Source organism: Drosophila pseudoobscura, chromosome 2 (genome assembly GCF_009870125.1).
Source record: "Drosophila pseudoobscura strain MV-25-SWS-2005 chromosome 2, UCI_Dpse_MV25, whole genome shotgun sequence".
Classification (NCBI taxonomy): Eukaryota; Metazoa; Arthropoda; class Insecta; order Diptera; family Drosophilidae; genus Drosophila; species Drosophila pseudoobscura.
Genome location: NC_046679.1, coordinates 1,270,536 through 1,287,226, shown reverse-complemented (window position 1 = coordinate 1,287,226; position 16,691 = coordinate 1,270,536). Strand labels below are relative to the sequence as shown.

General features: G+C 48.2%; 1 protein-coding gene across 2 annotated transcripts; it reads right to left on the bottom strand.

Annotated features, from left to right (window-relative positions):
* Nucleotides 1-1,270: 1,270 nt before the first annotated feature.
* On the bottom strand, nt 1,271-16,202 carry LOC4800315 (SH3 domain-containing protein C23A1.17). 2 transcript variants are annotated; one of them, XM_001357556.4, is made up of 4 exons: nt 15,467-16,202; nt 9,655-9,941; nt 3,162-4,938; nt 1,271-2,383 (listed from the first exon to the last, which is right to left on the bottom strand). In XM_001357556.4, exons 2-4 carry the CDS (start codon nt 9,697-9,699, stop codon nt 1,536-1,538), a joined length of 2,670 nt encoding a protein of 889 aa, XP_001357593.3. In that variant the 5' UTR covers nt 9,700-9,941; nt 15,467-16,202; the 3' UTR covers nt 1,271-1,535. The 2 variants fall into 2 exon arrangements, with proteins under 2 accessions (XP_001357593.3, XP_015038549.2); XM_015183063.2 differs by having other exon boundaries at nt 15,482-16,202.
* Nucleotides 16,203-16,691: the final 489 nt, after the last annotated feature.

The window sequence follows — 16,691 nt, the reverse complement described above, 5'->3', positions numbered from 1 at the left end:
CCCAGCCTCAGTCAAGTTCCAGTTGATTCGCATTTCGCATTTCGCATTTATGGGGCTCGCTTTCAGTGGTGGCCGCAAGGAGGAGATTGGGGCAGATCAGTAAACCACTGCCAGCTGTTGGTCATTTATGGAATTGCTGCTCTTAATTGGCCAAATGTGTCTATAAAACTCCCTCAATGGCCGCCTTGACTTTGTCAACTGTTCGCTCGACCGAGGGCGCACCGATACCGATTGCGGATGCCTTGTGCCTGATGCCCTGATGTCTGATGCCCTGATGCCTGAATGGCCGCGATTCCAGTTATCGGCTTCCGCGTTTCACTTGACAAAACCATAAAGCTGAAAGCGATTTCGATTTGCGATGCAGGGGTCTCCTAAGCCAGGGTATCGGATCAGATCGGATCAGCAAAGGAAAGGGAAGGGACCTGCGTACTTGCCATTCGGATTATCCAAACTTGATTTGTGTATTTTGGGCCTGAATCTGGATCTGATCTGTAGATGATGACTGTAGGTACTATATACTAGATACAGATCGCACAATTCGAAGGATTCTGGTGCTATATCTTTTGAGATACTTTAGAATTCCCTACACTAGAGGTTCTTAGAGATATCTTCACTATCTTCAGTTCCTGGGTACCTTATGCGTCGACTCCTGCTCCTCCACGACCTCCTGGCCCTGTGTTTGCTGATGCTGCTTTGTCACTTGTTCATATCAATTAAGTTTTAATGATATTGTCCCGGGAAACGCTTTCTGGCCGCTGGCAGCATGTTTTTAATCAATTTTAAGTGGCATTTACCTTTAAGAGAGGAGTGGAGTGGAGACTAGAGAAGATCCTGCTCCGTTTTCTGTTTTCCGCTTCCCCACCCGCAGCGAGATTAATGCACAGTACACCACACCATTCTGTATCTGTATCTGTATCTGCATCTGCATCTGAATCTGTATCTGAATCACTCTCTCGGTGTAATTTAGGCTTTTATTTCACTATTCAAGGAGTCTCTTAGGGTCTAATTAGGATAGTTTTCGTTGGCACTTAGGGCTCTTCTAGTTGCAGGGTGCGGAATGGTACGTACTCGCGGGTGTACGTGTTCTGTATGGCAAGAGTTGCTAGGTCTGTAATTTCGTGGCTGGTTAACTGAATAAATTAGGAGTTACGGTTACAATTACAATACCAACAACTACAATAAATTAATTAAAACATTAACTAAACATTAAACAAATTCGTTTACTGACTACACACACACTCAAGACACACACTCAGTGGGGGGGGGGGGGGGGGGGGGGGGGGGGGGTGTGGGGGAGGAGTAGTGCGAGTGTGCTCCTGATCTCGTGGGAATCGACATCGTCTGGCCAACGGCTGGACACATCTACGAGTCTAAGTATCTACTATATCTAGTGTATCTATTTAGGCTAATCTACGCGCTAACTACAATACGACTTGGATCACATGTGGAATGCCGCTTTGCAGCTGTTGTGTTGTTGTGGTATCGGCAAGAGTAGGACGGCGACGAGGAGGCGAAGGTGGAGGAGGTGCAAGCTCTCACTTGAGCTTGAGAAATGCCAGCAGTGCCTTCTGGATCAGGCTGCGGTTAATGGTCGAATCGGCGGTATAGCGCACGCCCCACAGGTTGCCGTCGTTGTGGTCCACCACTCCGTACTCCCCGACAATGAAGCCGTCGTCGGTCTTCTCCTCCACCCGATACTTGCGATAGTTGCGTCCCTCCACCACATAGGCGACTTTGTCCTCCTCCTCGTTGCCGGCCCCGGCCCCGGCCCCGGCCCCGGCCCCAGCCCCAGCCCCCTCTCTGCCGCGGTCTGCATTTCCATCTGCATCTTCGCCAGCTTCATCGCCGACCTCCCCTCCGTCGTCGTCTTGGCCAGCGTCGTAGTCGTGGTTGGCATTTGCGTCGGCGTTGTACACCACCGAACCACGTCCCCTGTCTATGCCTCGGCCGCGACCACTGGTTGCAGTGGTTGCCCCTGCCGCCGCGCTGCTGGCTGTGGTTGTGGCAGCTGGTGGTGTGGCAGTCTCTGCAGATGTGACTGTGGCCAGAGCCGCTGCCCCGCCGCCCTGGCCCTGCGGTCCGTGGGCTCGTCCGTTTGTCATAACACTTACGGACTCTTCAATTTCGTAATTCTGCTCTGAGGTCGGGGTGTACTGCTCGGGGCGTTCGGTGGTAAAGTGGTGATGTTGCGGCATGTTGATGGAGTCGCGGGGCCGCCCCAGAGAGGAGGACGACGAAGACGACGACGAGGAGCTTGTCGAGCTGGAGCTGTACGAATAGCCGGCCGCCCCTGACGAAGCCCCCGATGACGATGATGGTGCCCCTGATGACGATGATGATGCTCCATGTTGGTGTGCAAATTTGGAAATACATTTGACTAGATCTGCGGGAGGAAGGGAGACAGGGAGAGCGATGAAGAGAGGTTTATGTTGGGGGAGGAGCAACAAAGATGATGTCTGATAAGTTCAAGATTAGTTGCCCCTCCAGAAGGGGGGTTAGCATGGGTTTCATGGTGCGTTGTCGTTGCAACTCAAAGCTGCACTGATTAACAAAGTTCAAGAATACCTATGACGATTGTGCCCACATTCCTTCAGTAGTTTTCTGGGCGAGTACTCGACTGGAGTATCGTGTTATATACACCCAGAGGAAAAAGCCCAGAGTATCGAATAGATACACCTAGGATTTGCACTGAGAGTGTTTTCAGTTACATCTTGACATTAGTTTTGTATCCAAATCTATTTCATATTTCAAATAAATATTTATATTTATTTGCAAATCATTCAGATATCGCAAGCTCTTTGGTAACCGATTTTAAGTCGAAAGAATCTTACGTTTTGCAACAACGCACTTTTGTGATTTGAAATTCGAAGTGAATTCTATTAGTTATTTCATTCAAATATGTGTATATTTCTTTAAACTATGCCTATGGTTTTCTCAGAGTGTGTCAGCTGTAGAATGTGACTGATCTACGATATAGAAATACTATCAAGCATACTTCCAATTTCGATCCCCCTTTGACTCTAATTAAGTTTCCCTTAAACTATCTTCAAAAAGCGCCACTCTCTTTAATTTATGCAAATGCATTCTGAACTTTGTTAAACAGTGTAATTTGTCTTCAGACCAAACTCCGCGACTCAAAACTGAGACTCTTTGCGACTCACCTCTATTGGGCAATCCTTTGGCATTTTGATTAGAATGTTGATGCGGCAGTGATGAATGCTGACGTTGCTCCCAACATGGACGCTGCTGTGGCTGTGGCTGTGGCTGTGGCTGCGGCTGTTGGAAGTGGCTCGGACTGGGATCCAGTAGATGGTGGGGCGACTGCTGATGCTGCGGCTGTGGTGCATTCAATAAATCATAAGGCAATTTATCTAAATTGAAGAGTACTCGACGCGGCGGCGAGGCGGTCGGGTGGTGGTGCTGCGGATGATGCTGCTGCTGATGGTTGTAGCTGTGATAATGGTGCTGCCAAGTGGTTGGTCTGACGGGGGCAGATGTGCTGGACTCTGGCTGCTTGGCGATGGCCGGGGCTGATGTGGTGGCTGGCAGTGCTGGGGGAGCTGTGGCTGCCGTTGTGGTGCTGGTGCTTGTGCTCTGAGCCTCGCCGAAGGCGATGCGAGAGACAATTGCAGGTCGCGGCCGGGAACGTGAGGGCACAAAGGTGCTGGGGGCAGCCCCCGGCGGCACAGTTATGGGCATGGGAGTCGTACTAGTTCCAGGCGCCTTCGTCGGACTGGAGCTGTACTCCGAAGTGGACGAGGGCACGGGGCCAGGAGTGACGGTGGAGGTGGTCACCGTCTGGGGCCAGTAGGTCTTCGCCGGCTCTCCGTACACCTTGGCGGGCTCCCCATACACCTTGGCCGGCTGCGAGTAGAACTTCGAGGGCTGGCCGTACACCTTCGAGGGCTCCGAGTAGACCTTCTCCGGCTGTCCGTACATCTTGGAGGGCTCGGAGTAGACTTTGGATGGCTCCGAGTAGAACTTGCTCGGCACACTGTACATCTTCGAGGGCACGGAGTAGAACTTGGCCGGCTCCGAGGACGAAGGGTGGCCGTGTCCGGGCCTGGGAATGGGCTTCAGGCTCTCGCTGACATTCCTCTGGGCCTCGGCCAGGATGCCGCCGCGGGTGGACTGCTGCCAGGCCTGCAGATCGTCCACGTTCTGCGATATGGAGCTGTACGATATTGATCTTGACTGCGGCCCGCGACCCTGCTTGGAGTCGTGATAGATCACCGTCTGGAACGGCAGCAGCTTGTCCTCGCCCTCGACCGCCTCATGGGTGACGGCTACCTCCTCGCTTCGGTTGCTTCCCCGCGGGAAGGTGCCGGCTAGTGCTGGTGCCGCCAAGACGCTCTGTATGTTGGAGGCGCTGTTCAGAGAGTCGCTGTCCCCCTCCATGGCGTCGGGCGCGAGCCGGGGCTCTGTCTCCTCGATGGAGAGCTCGCTCTTGTGCGAGCGATTCACAAAGTCCGACCCCGAGCCGCTGGCAGTCGCGGCAGTCGTGGAGCTGGAACTCGTGCTGGGGCGGGGGCGGGCGCGGGCGCGGGGACTGGGACCCCGTTTGCTGGATGAGCTCACGCTGACGGCCACGACCTTGACCTCGTCGCTGCTCGTCTTGGACTTGCTGGAGCGGGGCTCGTCCTCGAGGAAGACGATCTTGCTGCCGCTGGTCACCAGCTTAACGACCTCCCCTCTCTCCGCCCGAGCCTCGTGATCCTTGCTGTTGGCGAGCGTGTTCCTGAAGCGTGTCCTGTGCTCCAGGCTCCTGCCGCTGGCCGTTCGCTGGCGGTGGGTCTCCGCCCGGCCCTCGAACTCCTGCTCGCTGCTGTGCAGGCTGCGCTGCTGCTCGTCGTGGTCCAGGAACAGCTTGAGGAACTCATTGCCCGCGATGAGCTCACTCTGCCGCCCCGTGGGACGTGTCCGGCAGCCGGACAGCATCTGTAACGGAATGAGGGAGAGACGGGGAAGAGGGAAAGCATTAGTTATGCTCGACATATTCCTCGATTGATCTTTTATGCAAATCAGATCAATCCGATCGATCCGATCGATGTGATCGCATTGGCTGTTGCTTATCTCAGCGATCTATTTATAAATTTGCGTAATTAAAATATCATTCGGATCGATCGACGCGCGATCTATAGACATATGCTCCGATCTACAGATATACAGATAAACAGATATACAGATATGCACAAGTCATGCAATGGACATTTGAATAATAATGTGCCGAGAGGTCTATTAAGACATCAGCGGAATGCTGGGCTCCGCGATGCGATGTGGATGTGGCTGTGGATGTGGTGCAGCGTAGCGGTGATCTGTTTGAAGTGGTGCATGTTGCTCCCTAGTCAAATGGTGCGACTGTGTGGCATAATTAACCGCCGCCGCTGCCGCTGCTGCCGCGTTGCAAGTGGGTGGCGCAAGGTAGCGAAAACACACACAATGCTTATGGGATTGCAAACACTTTGCATAGCATTCGATCGGATCGGATCGGATCGGACTGGACTGGAGTGGAGTGGAAATCGGTTAAGTGGAAAATGGAGCAACATTACTACAGCTATTACTGCTCGCCTGTCGGCTGGTCAATATGTCATTTCCAGTCAGCAAGGCATTCCTCTGGGGGTTGTTTTTTCCCCAGGCATTTCTCTGACTCATCTTTCAGCTGATCATATATCAATTTCGCTTGGAGTTGGGGCAGGGAAAGACCCAGCTTCGGCTCGGGAAAGGTCTGCCAGATCAGGTTGCATTCTCTGGCCTAAAGGGATCCTGCCTGGCATGAGTAATCTTTGCTCAGAGAACTATACAGCATAAACAATCGCAAAACTTATCTTAACATTGATAAATCACTTAACGGTGTTCGAATGTGCGCCTTTTCCTTTAGATTTCAACAGCTTCGCAGTTGGACAGTCTCCCTCTAAGCAAATGCAGTAATAATGCAGTATATTTCATGGCCAGAGATTGGCAATAAATTGTTATCAGCCGCCCCCACACCCACCCCCGCCATTACACCACCACTTCCAGTGGAAAAAACAAAAGACTTAGGGCACGAACTTGCCCTGCCAAAGGAAATCAGATCAGATCGGATCGGACAGGCGCATAAAACATATTTATGGCTATTTAAATCCATCTCGCGAGTATCTGGCATTAGCAATGCTAATTGCAGGCGGACAAATCGTTTGCAGCTCCGCAAGAAAAATCGATTTCGAATGGAAAGGCGCGCAAATTGAATCAAATATTAATGGAAATTGATCCGAAAAAAATAGCATAATTATTCAATAAACGTTTGTGCATATAGTATAAGGTTTATACTTCATGAACAAGAACAATAACCACATCCGGCAGTGGGGATCCAGCAAAAAGTGGGCGCCTGTCGCCGGGCATTTTTTAGATCATATCGCTGGCAGTCAGCAGTCGCGGCAGTCGACAGTCGACAGTCGCTCTAGCAAACACCTTCGCACATGTGCTAAAATTACACAGTCAGAGAGGTAAGTATCTGACCGATCCGCACCACTGTGGGGGTTAGTCACCAGTCACCAGCCAGTCTCCAGCGGGTCGGTCGGTCGCCTCGCCTCGCCTTTTATGTCTAAAATTGCAGAAGTACTCGACCGCGGGCGGTGAGCGTTTAGCATTGACACCAAAAGCCCGCTCTGTGCCCAGTTTGTGATTACAAAAGGGCTTTGTGGCCGCACGCATATCTGTGTCTTTGCGTAACGCCCTAAAACAAAAGAAAAAACGTTCTAAAAATACCCTCGTACTCCCAAACGATCGACAAAAACGCAGGTGGACAATGCGAATTCCTTTCCATTGTCTCCCCGGGGTTACTTGAACCGACTGGTCAGTGACGTGCTCCAGTTTAATGAATGAATGAAACGAGAGACCTGTGCCTGCCGCTGTACCACTCCAATCACTCCAATGATACCACCGCATGATAGGCAGTTATTAATCTTGATTGATTTATCAGTGGGGGACTTATCAGCAGGGGCTGATCAGCCCGCTAATCCTGTTGGACATTCTTTTGCACTTTACACTGGCGATTTTTGTCGATTTATCATTCGATTGTTGCACCAATCACAATTGCCACAACAGCGGCGACAATTTTCACGGCTGTCAACTTAGCGGAAGTGTCAGAAAAGATATTTTCAGTCCAGAACAGAAGACCAGAACAGGCGCTCCGAATCAATGGGATATATCCGCCTTCGGTCGACTCCGATTGTTGCCCTAACAATTAACCAATAATCACGCCTTAATGAGCACTCTTTTTATTTAAGATCATTTGGCAGTTGGCAGCACACACCACACCACACGATTGGCTATTGGCTTTCAAGTGCCGCGGGTGGTGCTGGTGCTGATGCTGATGCTGCCACTTGATACCTCCAATTTAATTAGCCACAATCATCGTGATTTCAGTTTTTACGCTTGACATAACACAACACAACGCAATTCAGTGAGCGGCTGACACGGTTGACAGTTTTTCGATTCAGCAAATGCTTTATGCAAATTTCGGAAGTATTTTTATAGCATTTCCATTAAACTTCATACACAGATGAGATGATTGATCTAAGGCCGAACAGGATTCGCACGTAGTACGTACTGAGTGTGACTCAGGCCACACAGCGAGAAGCTATCGAATGCGGAAAAAGTCATGTAATACTTGAATTTGTGCATATTTTCGGGTTCGAGTGGTGTCTGCCCCTAGCGGTGGGCGTTGAAAGGAGCAGCCAGCCACCGCCACCGCCACCGCACAGCAGAAACCACAAAGCCAGTGGCCAAGTGAATGTGTCAGCGGGTCCTAAACGGCTACAGCCACAGCTACAGCCCCAGCTTCAGTTGGGGTCTAATCTTTTTGGTAGCAGCCACTCACTGGCTCTCTGGCTCACCGGCTCACTGGCTCACCACCCGCTGTCGTCAGCTGTGGCGAGTGCATTGTGCATTGTGGCCGTGTTGCAAGCTTAAAAACCACAATACACTCGCAAAAAGATTGGGAAATGGGTTCCACGAGGGATCTATTCTCTGTTTCCTGGAAATGATCGGGGGTGATTCAATGTTTAAGCATTCTCTTATATTTTTTGTCGAGTGTAGTTGGCCTGTGTGTCATTACAGGCTACAACTATCTGGCTATCGATCTGCCAGCCAAGTGCAGCCCACATTAGGGCAGTGCTCGAAGCTCAATGCCACAGACGGAGCCTCAGACACAGCCAGAATTCGAGCTAAAGGCAGAATCAGAGTCAGCCAAATCAACGGCAACTGCAACTGCAACAGTTTGGGGCACAAGTACCGAGCACCACACATTTATTAATTACATGGCGGAGAGACAGAAATAGAGACTGAAACAAAAACAGATCTGTGTGGGAAATTAACCCATGTTGGGCCCAGGAACCTTGACGAAGGAGACTTTGGGCTCAGATGCGCCCCGCTCGGAGCTCAGTGGGTTAATGTTCGAAAGAAATGTTCACTTTAGAATGTTGTTGCGCCACTAGGAGCCACCACACCCCGCTGCCCCACCACACACCCCGCTGTCCACAATTTGCAAATCGTAGCCGCCGTCAGAGACCGACTGCCCAGACCCCTAGAAGAGACACAGAGCCGCGGCTCCGTTGCACATATAACTTGCAACTGCAGTCAAATCGCGTGCAATTATTTAGTTTATTCGAGCCTCCGTTTACCCTGCCCCACACTCCACCCCGCGCTCCAGCCCGCACTCCACATTACTCACAATCAACGAGGGTCTGTCCGTCCGCGGGTCCGTTGGTCTCTTTGTCTAATGAGCAGTCAATAAAGTGCGGGCCAGACAGGCACACAGGCACAATCGAGTGTGGTAAAAATTAATTCCAAATGCATTCGCCAGCCCCCTGTTATGGATGATTTTCGGGCCAATAAAAGCGAGCCGAGTCGAAACAAAGCAAAAGCCAACACACAAGTGGCTGGCGATCGCACCATTAAATTATTTTTCAAAACGCATTGGCCAAGTTAATGGACTTGCATTTGGCAACTGCATTCGAGGGGGGGGCCTGGGAATTGGCGGGAAAGGAAAGTCAGGGGCCATAAAGGTGCATTCTCCCGGTCTGCAGAGAGGGAAAACCGTGACAAAAAGAAAAGTGGTTCGACCTAAAAATGGATTTGATTGGGATGATATAATGTTACAAGACGTCCAAATGATGATGAGTGAGGCCACGAGTTCATCGGGGAAATTTGTGAATGGTTTTTAGAGATTTAACGACCACGAAAGTAGAAGAAGAGGGGTATTCTTCTTCTCTTCTAGTGTCTGAATGGAAGATATTTCGATTATCGAAGTTCTTTCAATGCCATGGTACCATCGCCTGTTTGGGAATTTCAATCAAAGCTTCAAATCAATCTACTTTCCATATCAGCGAGTGCCTGAACTACTTGGGAGTTCCTAGCGAAAACTATTGCCAGCTGAGTAGCACTCCTTTGCCGCCAGATGGTGACCGATTTAGAAGGGATTTCGGCATCGATTTAAACTAGTTTTTTCTTGGGGCTAGGAACCGCACACATTGCTAATCTGAGAAGCGAAGAGAAGCCTTGAACTTAAGTTTGGGCCTGGCCGAAAGTGAACCGATTCCCGGGAACTGCGGCTCGCACCTGGCCATAATTTAGCGGCCTCATGAGTGGCAATTACCGCCTTAATGTGACACTTACCAGCAGCAGAAAGCCCAGTCTGAGGAACCAGCAAAAGTGTGCCATGGCAGCTCCAGGAGGGGGGGAATCGACGGTCCACGGTCCACCTGTTCCACTCGCGTCCACGGGGAGTTAATCAAGCGTTTTAGTGCCGCTGGTGTCTCTTGTTCTCGCTGGGATATGGATGTGGTTGTGCTTAATGGAGCGCACTTTCCTCAAGCGTGATTCATTTGGCCACCCCGGGCAGCTGCTGCTGGACCATGGTCCGTGTATGGCCTGTGTATGGGGGGATCCGCGCTTGTTAATGACTGCAATTAAGGAGAACAAGAAGCGGGCAATTAGTGCACAGAGCCGAGCACAGAGCGGAGCACAGAGCGGAGCAGAGGTTTCCCACCGGACCAACAAATATCAAAGTCATTGCCACATTCGACACACACACACACACACACACAGACATAGCATTATATAGCATTATAATTGCAAAATAATAAATAATTTATAAACAAATAAAGCAGATCCATTGCGTTCAATCGTTAATCGTTAATCAATGGGAAATATCCAGCCCAAATGTCAAGGTGCATTTCACACCAGAAATCGTTGCGAGAGCAGCAGCTAATTTGAAGAGTCTCCTCTCGCAGCCGCAGAGAGAGACACAAAGAATCATTGAACTTGTATTGGCAACAGGTTAGCAGCAGCAGCAGAGAGCCAGCCATCCACGGATTGACTGTGCCACAGACTGTGGCCACCACAAAAGAGCCAAGCCCAGGCCCAGTCACAGAGTCGCAGAGTCACAGTCTCAGTCACAGCCCCAGTGCCAGTGCCAGACAGATGCTCCATCGCATCGTCTGTGTTGCAATTTCAACATATTTATAATTAATGGCAAGTATTTTGATAGCTTTTTGTAGCCAACAATTGGCATGCCATTGAGGAGTTGCTGCAACCGCAGGTACTCGGTAGAGACAAGAATGCGACTATTCAGATACCCATCAAAGCAGTCTGCCAGTGATCATCTAATCACATCTGAAAACCAGCTTAAGAAGAGGTCAAGAGGATGCCTTTAGGGCACTCGAGTGTATTCGAGGGTACATGTATTCCGTGGTACTCTACCATAAAGATGAGTTGGCGCTTACCATCCGTAATTTAATTAACATTTCTCAGGCATTTCCGCCACACAAACGGACCGAAAGACAGACAGACCATGTAATTAAATCCTAGCCAAAGTCAAATCCATAAAATATTGAAACAAAGCAAAAACTAAAGACAGGGCAAAACGACAGAGCAAAAAGCAACCAGAAACCAGTTCTAGTTCTTATCAAGCCCCTTCTTCACAGTCTATATAATTACTCATGGTCTATGCGGTGTCGGTGTCGGAACGTCTATCCCCTCTCTCCCCAGGCAGCACATTCAATGGCTTTAATTATTTAGGAATTTCGCAAGGAAAACAAATACAATTTTTTATGGCACGCAGGCAGGCAGTCGGCAGGCATCTCATTAAAAACGAAAGTTTCGTTCTCTGAGAACGAACGCCTCATTAATTAGCCAAAGTTGGACAGCGAGAACCACCTCCCATACTCGACTCGACTCGCCTCGACTCGCCTCGACTCGTATACGTACTAGCCGGCATTTAATATATAATATACCATATTCCAAATGGATTTTGTTCTCTTTTCTATGCTGATTCCACTCTCTTGTGTCTGGCCTTCTTCCCTCTTCTGATTTTGTGGTTCTTTGGGCAGGGTTCATCTTGGTTCATCGCCGCAGCCTCTTCTGCGTTACATTCATGAAAGTAAGAGTTACGAGTCCATGGTTTTGTTCCCACATTCGTAATCTCCAGCTAAACGTCTGTGAATTACTGCTGCACCCATAATTGGAATAGGAATTGGAAATCGGTTTAGTTCTAGTTCTAGATACACCTATGTCTGTACCTCTCGGCTGCAGCTATTGGCTGTAGACGTCACTTGGGTTAAGGCCAAAAACAGCAGCAAAAGAGTGCAGAGAAAAATGTTGGTAGCAGGAATACTCTTCCAAGTTATTCTTAGAGGAAACAAGTTTCAGTCTCAAGAAGTTCATTGAAATTAATGAACAAATTATAAGTTTAAACAATAATTACCCGCCGTTTGGTTGGGGGTTCGGTTCATTAGGGTTTCCTAAAAAAATGCTGACACAATCAGGGGATAAACCTCTCAATTCCCACCAGAATCATCTGCTAGATCTGCCAGACTCTGCCACTTGGGGCCTTGAAGTCCCAACTCCCTGCTTCGATAGAGTATCGACCGCAGCTTGGTCTTGAAATTGTAATCCGAATGCGAATACAAACTCGTGCATGCCCCTTGGCGTTGCTAAATTTGTGCCCCACTCTCTGGGGATAGGGGGGGGGGGGGGCAGCAGTTAGTATATAAATTAGAATGCTAATCGATAGTTATGGATACGCCCTGAATGCGAACACAGATAGATCTCACAGACACCACTCGCACTCGCACTCGCACCCGTAGTCGCACACTGACAGATTCCGGTTAATAAACTTGATTTAAAACCAGAAGTGAACACTGAAAAGTGGACAGAGCAAAAGGTAATGGCAAATAAATTGCCACTAAGTACACCCAATGCATGCGATGAGGGTGGGTAGAGGAAGGGGGGGTCCACTACAAAAGATACTCGTATAAAAGAGACAAATAATACGAAATAAAATGTGTAACAAATGGTCTCAGACGTGGCCCGCACCCGCAATTGGCATCGGCTTTGGCGAGACGAGACAAGTGTTGGACGCGGTGACAAATTGTCAAACATTTCCATTTTCATTTCCAATCCACCTCCCACTCCCCCCCCTGGGACAGACTGCAATTCATTAACACTCCTCATGAGGGAGGGGGGGACCGGACCTCAGTCGAGTTGAGGGACGGACAGACCGAAAGCCGAAAAGGCAAAAGAAGGGAGAGGCCACACGTCGTATGCGTTATGTTATCGACACCACTCCAAAGTCGAGGCAAAGTCAATGCAAAGACAAACCAGAAAGGAGATCGTGACAATTTCCAGCCGAAGACTTAGATACACTTCCAGAAGCTCCACAGCTCCAAAGAATCGACGCTGTGCCAACCCCTCTTTCGCAGAGTAATACCCCCTGGAAGGGTACGCGTCCGCTAATTGGAGCGTTTTCTGTTTTTGTTGATATTTCCATGGAATTTTTCAGAGTTTATTGCACTGCCTCTGCTCTTTATGCCACCATTTGAGCCATTTGTCATCTTGCTCGAAGACTAACACCGAAAATAGTGCAATCCCCAACTTGTTTTTGGTTTTTCCTTCGTATCTTTTGGCAGGTCGCACGAGTTTGAGGCGTTTTTGCAACCGTTTCATTTCGTTTCGTTTCGTTTACTTTGCTTTGTTTTTTAGTGGCCAACATATAATTTGTTAATTTAACATTTTTGCAGCCTTTAATTGTTTTGGCCAAAGCTCAGCGCGCGGCTGCTGCAATTAAGCATTTAATAATAATTTTGTTGAAAAATTTGCTGAACGAGTTTGGCAACGCTTCGAACTTTTGCAATCTGGCTCAGAATGTCGGTGGTCAGGAGATTACAGATTATAGAAATTATCGATACGACTTTTTGATTGATTAAGGGTTAAGCCAGAGGCCGCCGACAGGCGAGGACTTCACTCAATGAGTGGAGCATTTGTTTGATTGAGACTTGCAATTACTTCGAGGGGTTTTCGGGGGAAACATTATAATAAATCGTTTATTATTATTCGTACATTGATAGAGTCATTAAATCGTGTGCTGGTATCTATTTTTGGGAGTGCAGGAATGCGTTTCGTCACTACAAAGACGGGCATCGTCCAACAAAGGAATCTGCCTACAAAAATGGGGTTTGTTATCGAAAAGGCATGAAGCACCTACTAATGATTACTTTCTAGAGATTCTTCAGCTACCTTTACATATTTTTCCATATAAAACCTCGATCACAAAGCTTTGACATACATTTTCCATCACTTCACTCACAGAAACCCAATCAATGCCCTTGGAGGCCGGACTACCGAGGCTTTTCCTTGGCATTCAGCGGGGACTGGACTTTCAATTGGACAAAACAAATCCGAAATTAATTTGAATGCCAGGCAGGCCGGGCCCGGCCGGACAGTAGGTCGGTAAATCAACTCCCAATTACAGCGAACCGTTAATTACTACAGTAGATTCCCAATAAGGAGGGGGAGATCTAAATTACAGACTACCAAGATGCATGCCAAATCAAAAGACCCTCCCTCCCGCCCCAGCCCCATTTCGACCCCATTAAAACCCCATTTGTCCATCAAACACACACACACACACACACAAAAGACAATTGCAACAATCTCCTAGGGGAGCGATACTTATCTCTCTTTTGGGCCTCTCCGAAAACAAATTAATCCACGGCTGTCCATCAACATCAAAAATTGGTATCGGGATTTCGCCCTAGACAAAAGACGCTCTGAAACCTTTTTTTTTTTTGATTGCCAACTGGAAACAAGTACAAAAACAATCTGAGACCCACCGAAATACCGAAATACCGAAACACCGAAACACCGTCTGTGCATGCCAATACTCTGATTCACAGACAGACAGACACACTTTCATCCATGACCTTGAAGCTCTTTGGCCGACATATTTTCGGAGCTGCAACCGACTCAGGTTGGTGGCTTAACAGCCAACCAACCGCACTGTCCCTGCCCCTGCCCCTGCCCCTGCCCCGCCCTGAGCCTTATACAGATTTCCACAATTGAAGACAAATCCACTTTGTGGCCAATGGGTTGCAAGAAGTCCAAGAGCCAGCAGCCACAACAAACCAAAACCAAAGCCAAAGCCAAACGAAGAAATAAAGGTCGAAGTAGGAGATACCCTTGCCAAAATTAATGGGTGTATGGGCTGATATGTGACTTATTATGGCAATTATGGCAGTTTCCCTTCCTCAGGCTGCTCTTAGTATCTTTCGGATCTCAGATACATGATATATACAAGTAGGACCTCGACTTTTGGCAAATTTTGAAGGAAACCAGAACCTCTAATGTTTTGTTGGATTATCTAAAGAGGTACCCAATTTGTTGGCACAAATTCTACTATATCTATATATATATCTACTATAGCAGCTTTCCGATCTCAATAGAACTCCACATAATCCAGCACAATCTGTGAAGATTTTGTAGAATTTCTTCCAAAAAGTCAGCTACTTTTCTCACTTTTTTCGGTCTTAAGTACTTTTGTAAGTTATACGATCTCTTTTAGAGTTAAGATGCGTTCCATAGATCGGCATCGTACCGTACCAATCGTACCGGTATCTATTTAACAAGGTTTGGTCTTATAGGGGAGACAGTATTATATAGGAAAAGACAAGTAGATACACCAAAATAGCGGTTAAGAATTATCAAGAGATATTCCTACATATATCAAGAATATATTTCCCATTTATAGGAGTCCACAAGTCCCCCTAATTGTTACAAGGGTACTCTCTCGAATGGAAATACTCGCAGTATTGCATTTTGCAATGCAAAAAAACCGAAAAAAAACCGAAATTAAAACACGTCGAGTGCAAAAACAAACGAAAAACCGAACAAATTTAAGGGGCGAAAAAAAAGGAAACGCGTTTGCGCATAAAAACGTTTTGGATTTGGCCAATTTTAGACGTTTGCAGCAAAGCGATCTATATATACATATATATATGTATATATATATATACGTATACGTCTCTCTGACTGGCATATTATTAACCGTTACTGTTACTGGAACTGTTACTCTGTTACCCTGTGTGTGTGTGTGTGTGTGTGTGTTTTTGCTTGGTCCAAAAAAAAAACCCGACCCGACGTCGAGGCTTACCAATAATGCACCCACCACATTTATGGCTGTTTTTGCTTGCTGTTTTAATCCCTCGTTGCTGTTGTTGTTGTTGTTGTTGTTGCTGTTGCTGTTTGTTGTTTGTTGTTTTTCTTCTTGTAATTGTTGCTGGAATTGATTGTTAAGCTTTCTATATTTACGATCTGTTCGGTGTATTGTTCAATGCATTTGTTGCTAAGCCGATTTTTTTCTCTTTTGTTTATTTAAATTGGAGCAATATTGGCGCGCGAGCTCTAGACGGACTTGGTTTTTGTTTATGGAATGTTTGTTTTATTCAATTAATTATTGTTTACTGCACAGGCACACACGCACGCGCACACACACTCTGAAAACTTGTTATTTAACTGACTTGGTCGAAAACTGTCTCTGGCTGTGGTAGTCGTGCCTTTCCTCTATCCTTTTGGTGGGGGACTTTCGGTGGGGCTCTTTTGGAACGGTCCTTAAATAAGTTTTCAGCTGTGTTATTGGCTAGCTCCGCGAATTGGCCTGCAACTGCAACTGACGCTGGAGCCGGAGCTGGCGCGGGAGAAGGAGGAGTCGTGGGTAGTGGGTGGTGTTCGGGCCAGGCCCAGAGTCTTGGCCAAGTACTTTCACGAGCAGCGAAACAGAGTCGAAAGCTGTCTGTGGAAATGGGAACGTTTCGTGCGCCGCGTCTTGCGTCCGTTTGGCTACAGCGTCCACAATTAACTGAATTCCCACAGCGATCAGGGGCTGATAAGTGCTGGTGCTGGCCAGCAGCAGCAGCAGCGCCCAAGAAGCCAGAGCCAAGAAAAGCTCGGCTCACAGCCAGCACAGAACGTACGAGTAGACCCGTCCCGTCAGAAAGGCAACAGCAACGGCGACAGCGTCAGTAAAAGCCAGACTCGGTTTCGGGCCAACAGAAACAGAACGACTGCACATGGCCCACAAAAAAGCGGTTCTCTTTGACTTCGTGTACGCTTCGAATTCGTATGTTCATGCAGATTCGCACATATTGCTGGCGTTGGCCCAAAGCCAAGCTTGAGGTCCACTTGCCTTTTGACCAAAGCAAATCTTGGCAGCACCACCCGTCTCCTATCGCTGTTTTGACCAGATCCGCCTCGGAGCCTCTGTGCGCGTGTCAGTGGAGACCGAAACCAAGGAAACTAGAGCTTTTCTTAGCCTCCAACCACACAATATATACAGTATGTACGATATGTATGCGCCAGCTCAAACCAAAAGATTTTGC

Coding starts and splice junctions, on each gene's coding strand:
- LOC4800315 (XM_001357556.4), bottom strand. CDS start 9,699: ATGGCACACTTTTGCTGGTTCCTCAGACTGGGCTTTCTGCTGCTG. Junction 4,939..9,654: donor GACTGGGCTTTCTGCTGCTG/GTAAGTGTCACA, acceptor ATTCCGTTACAG/ATGCTGTCCGGCTGCCGGAC. Junction 2,384..3,161: donor CAAAGGATTGCCCAATAGAG/GTGAGTCGCAAA, acceptor TTCCTCCCGCAG/ATCTAGTCAAATGTATTTCC.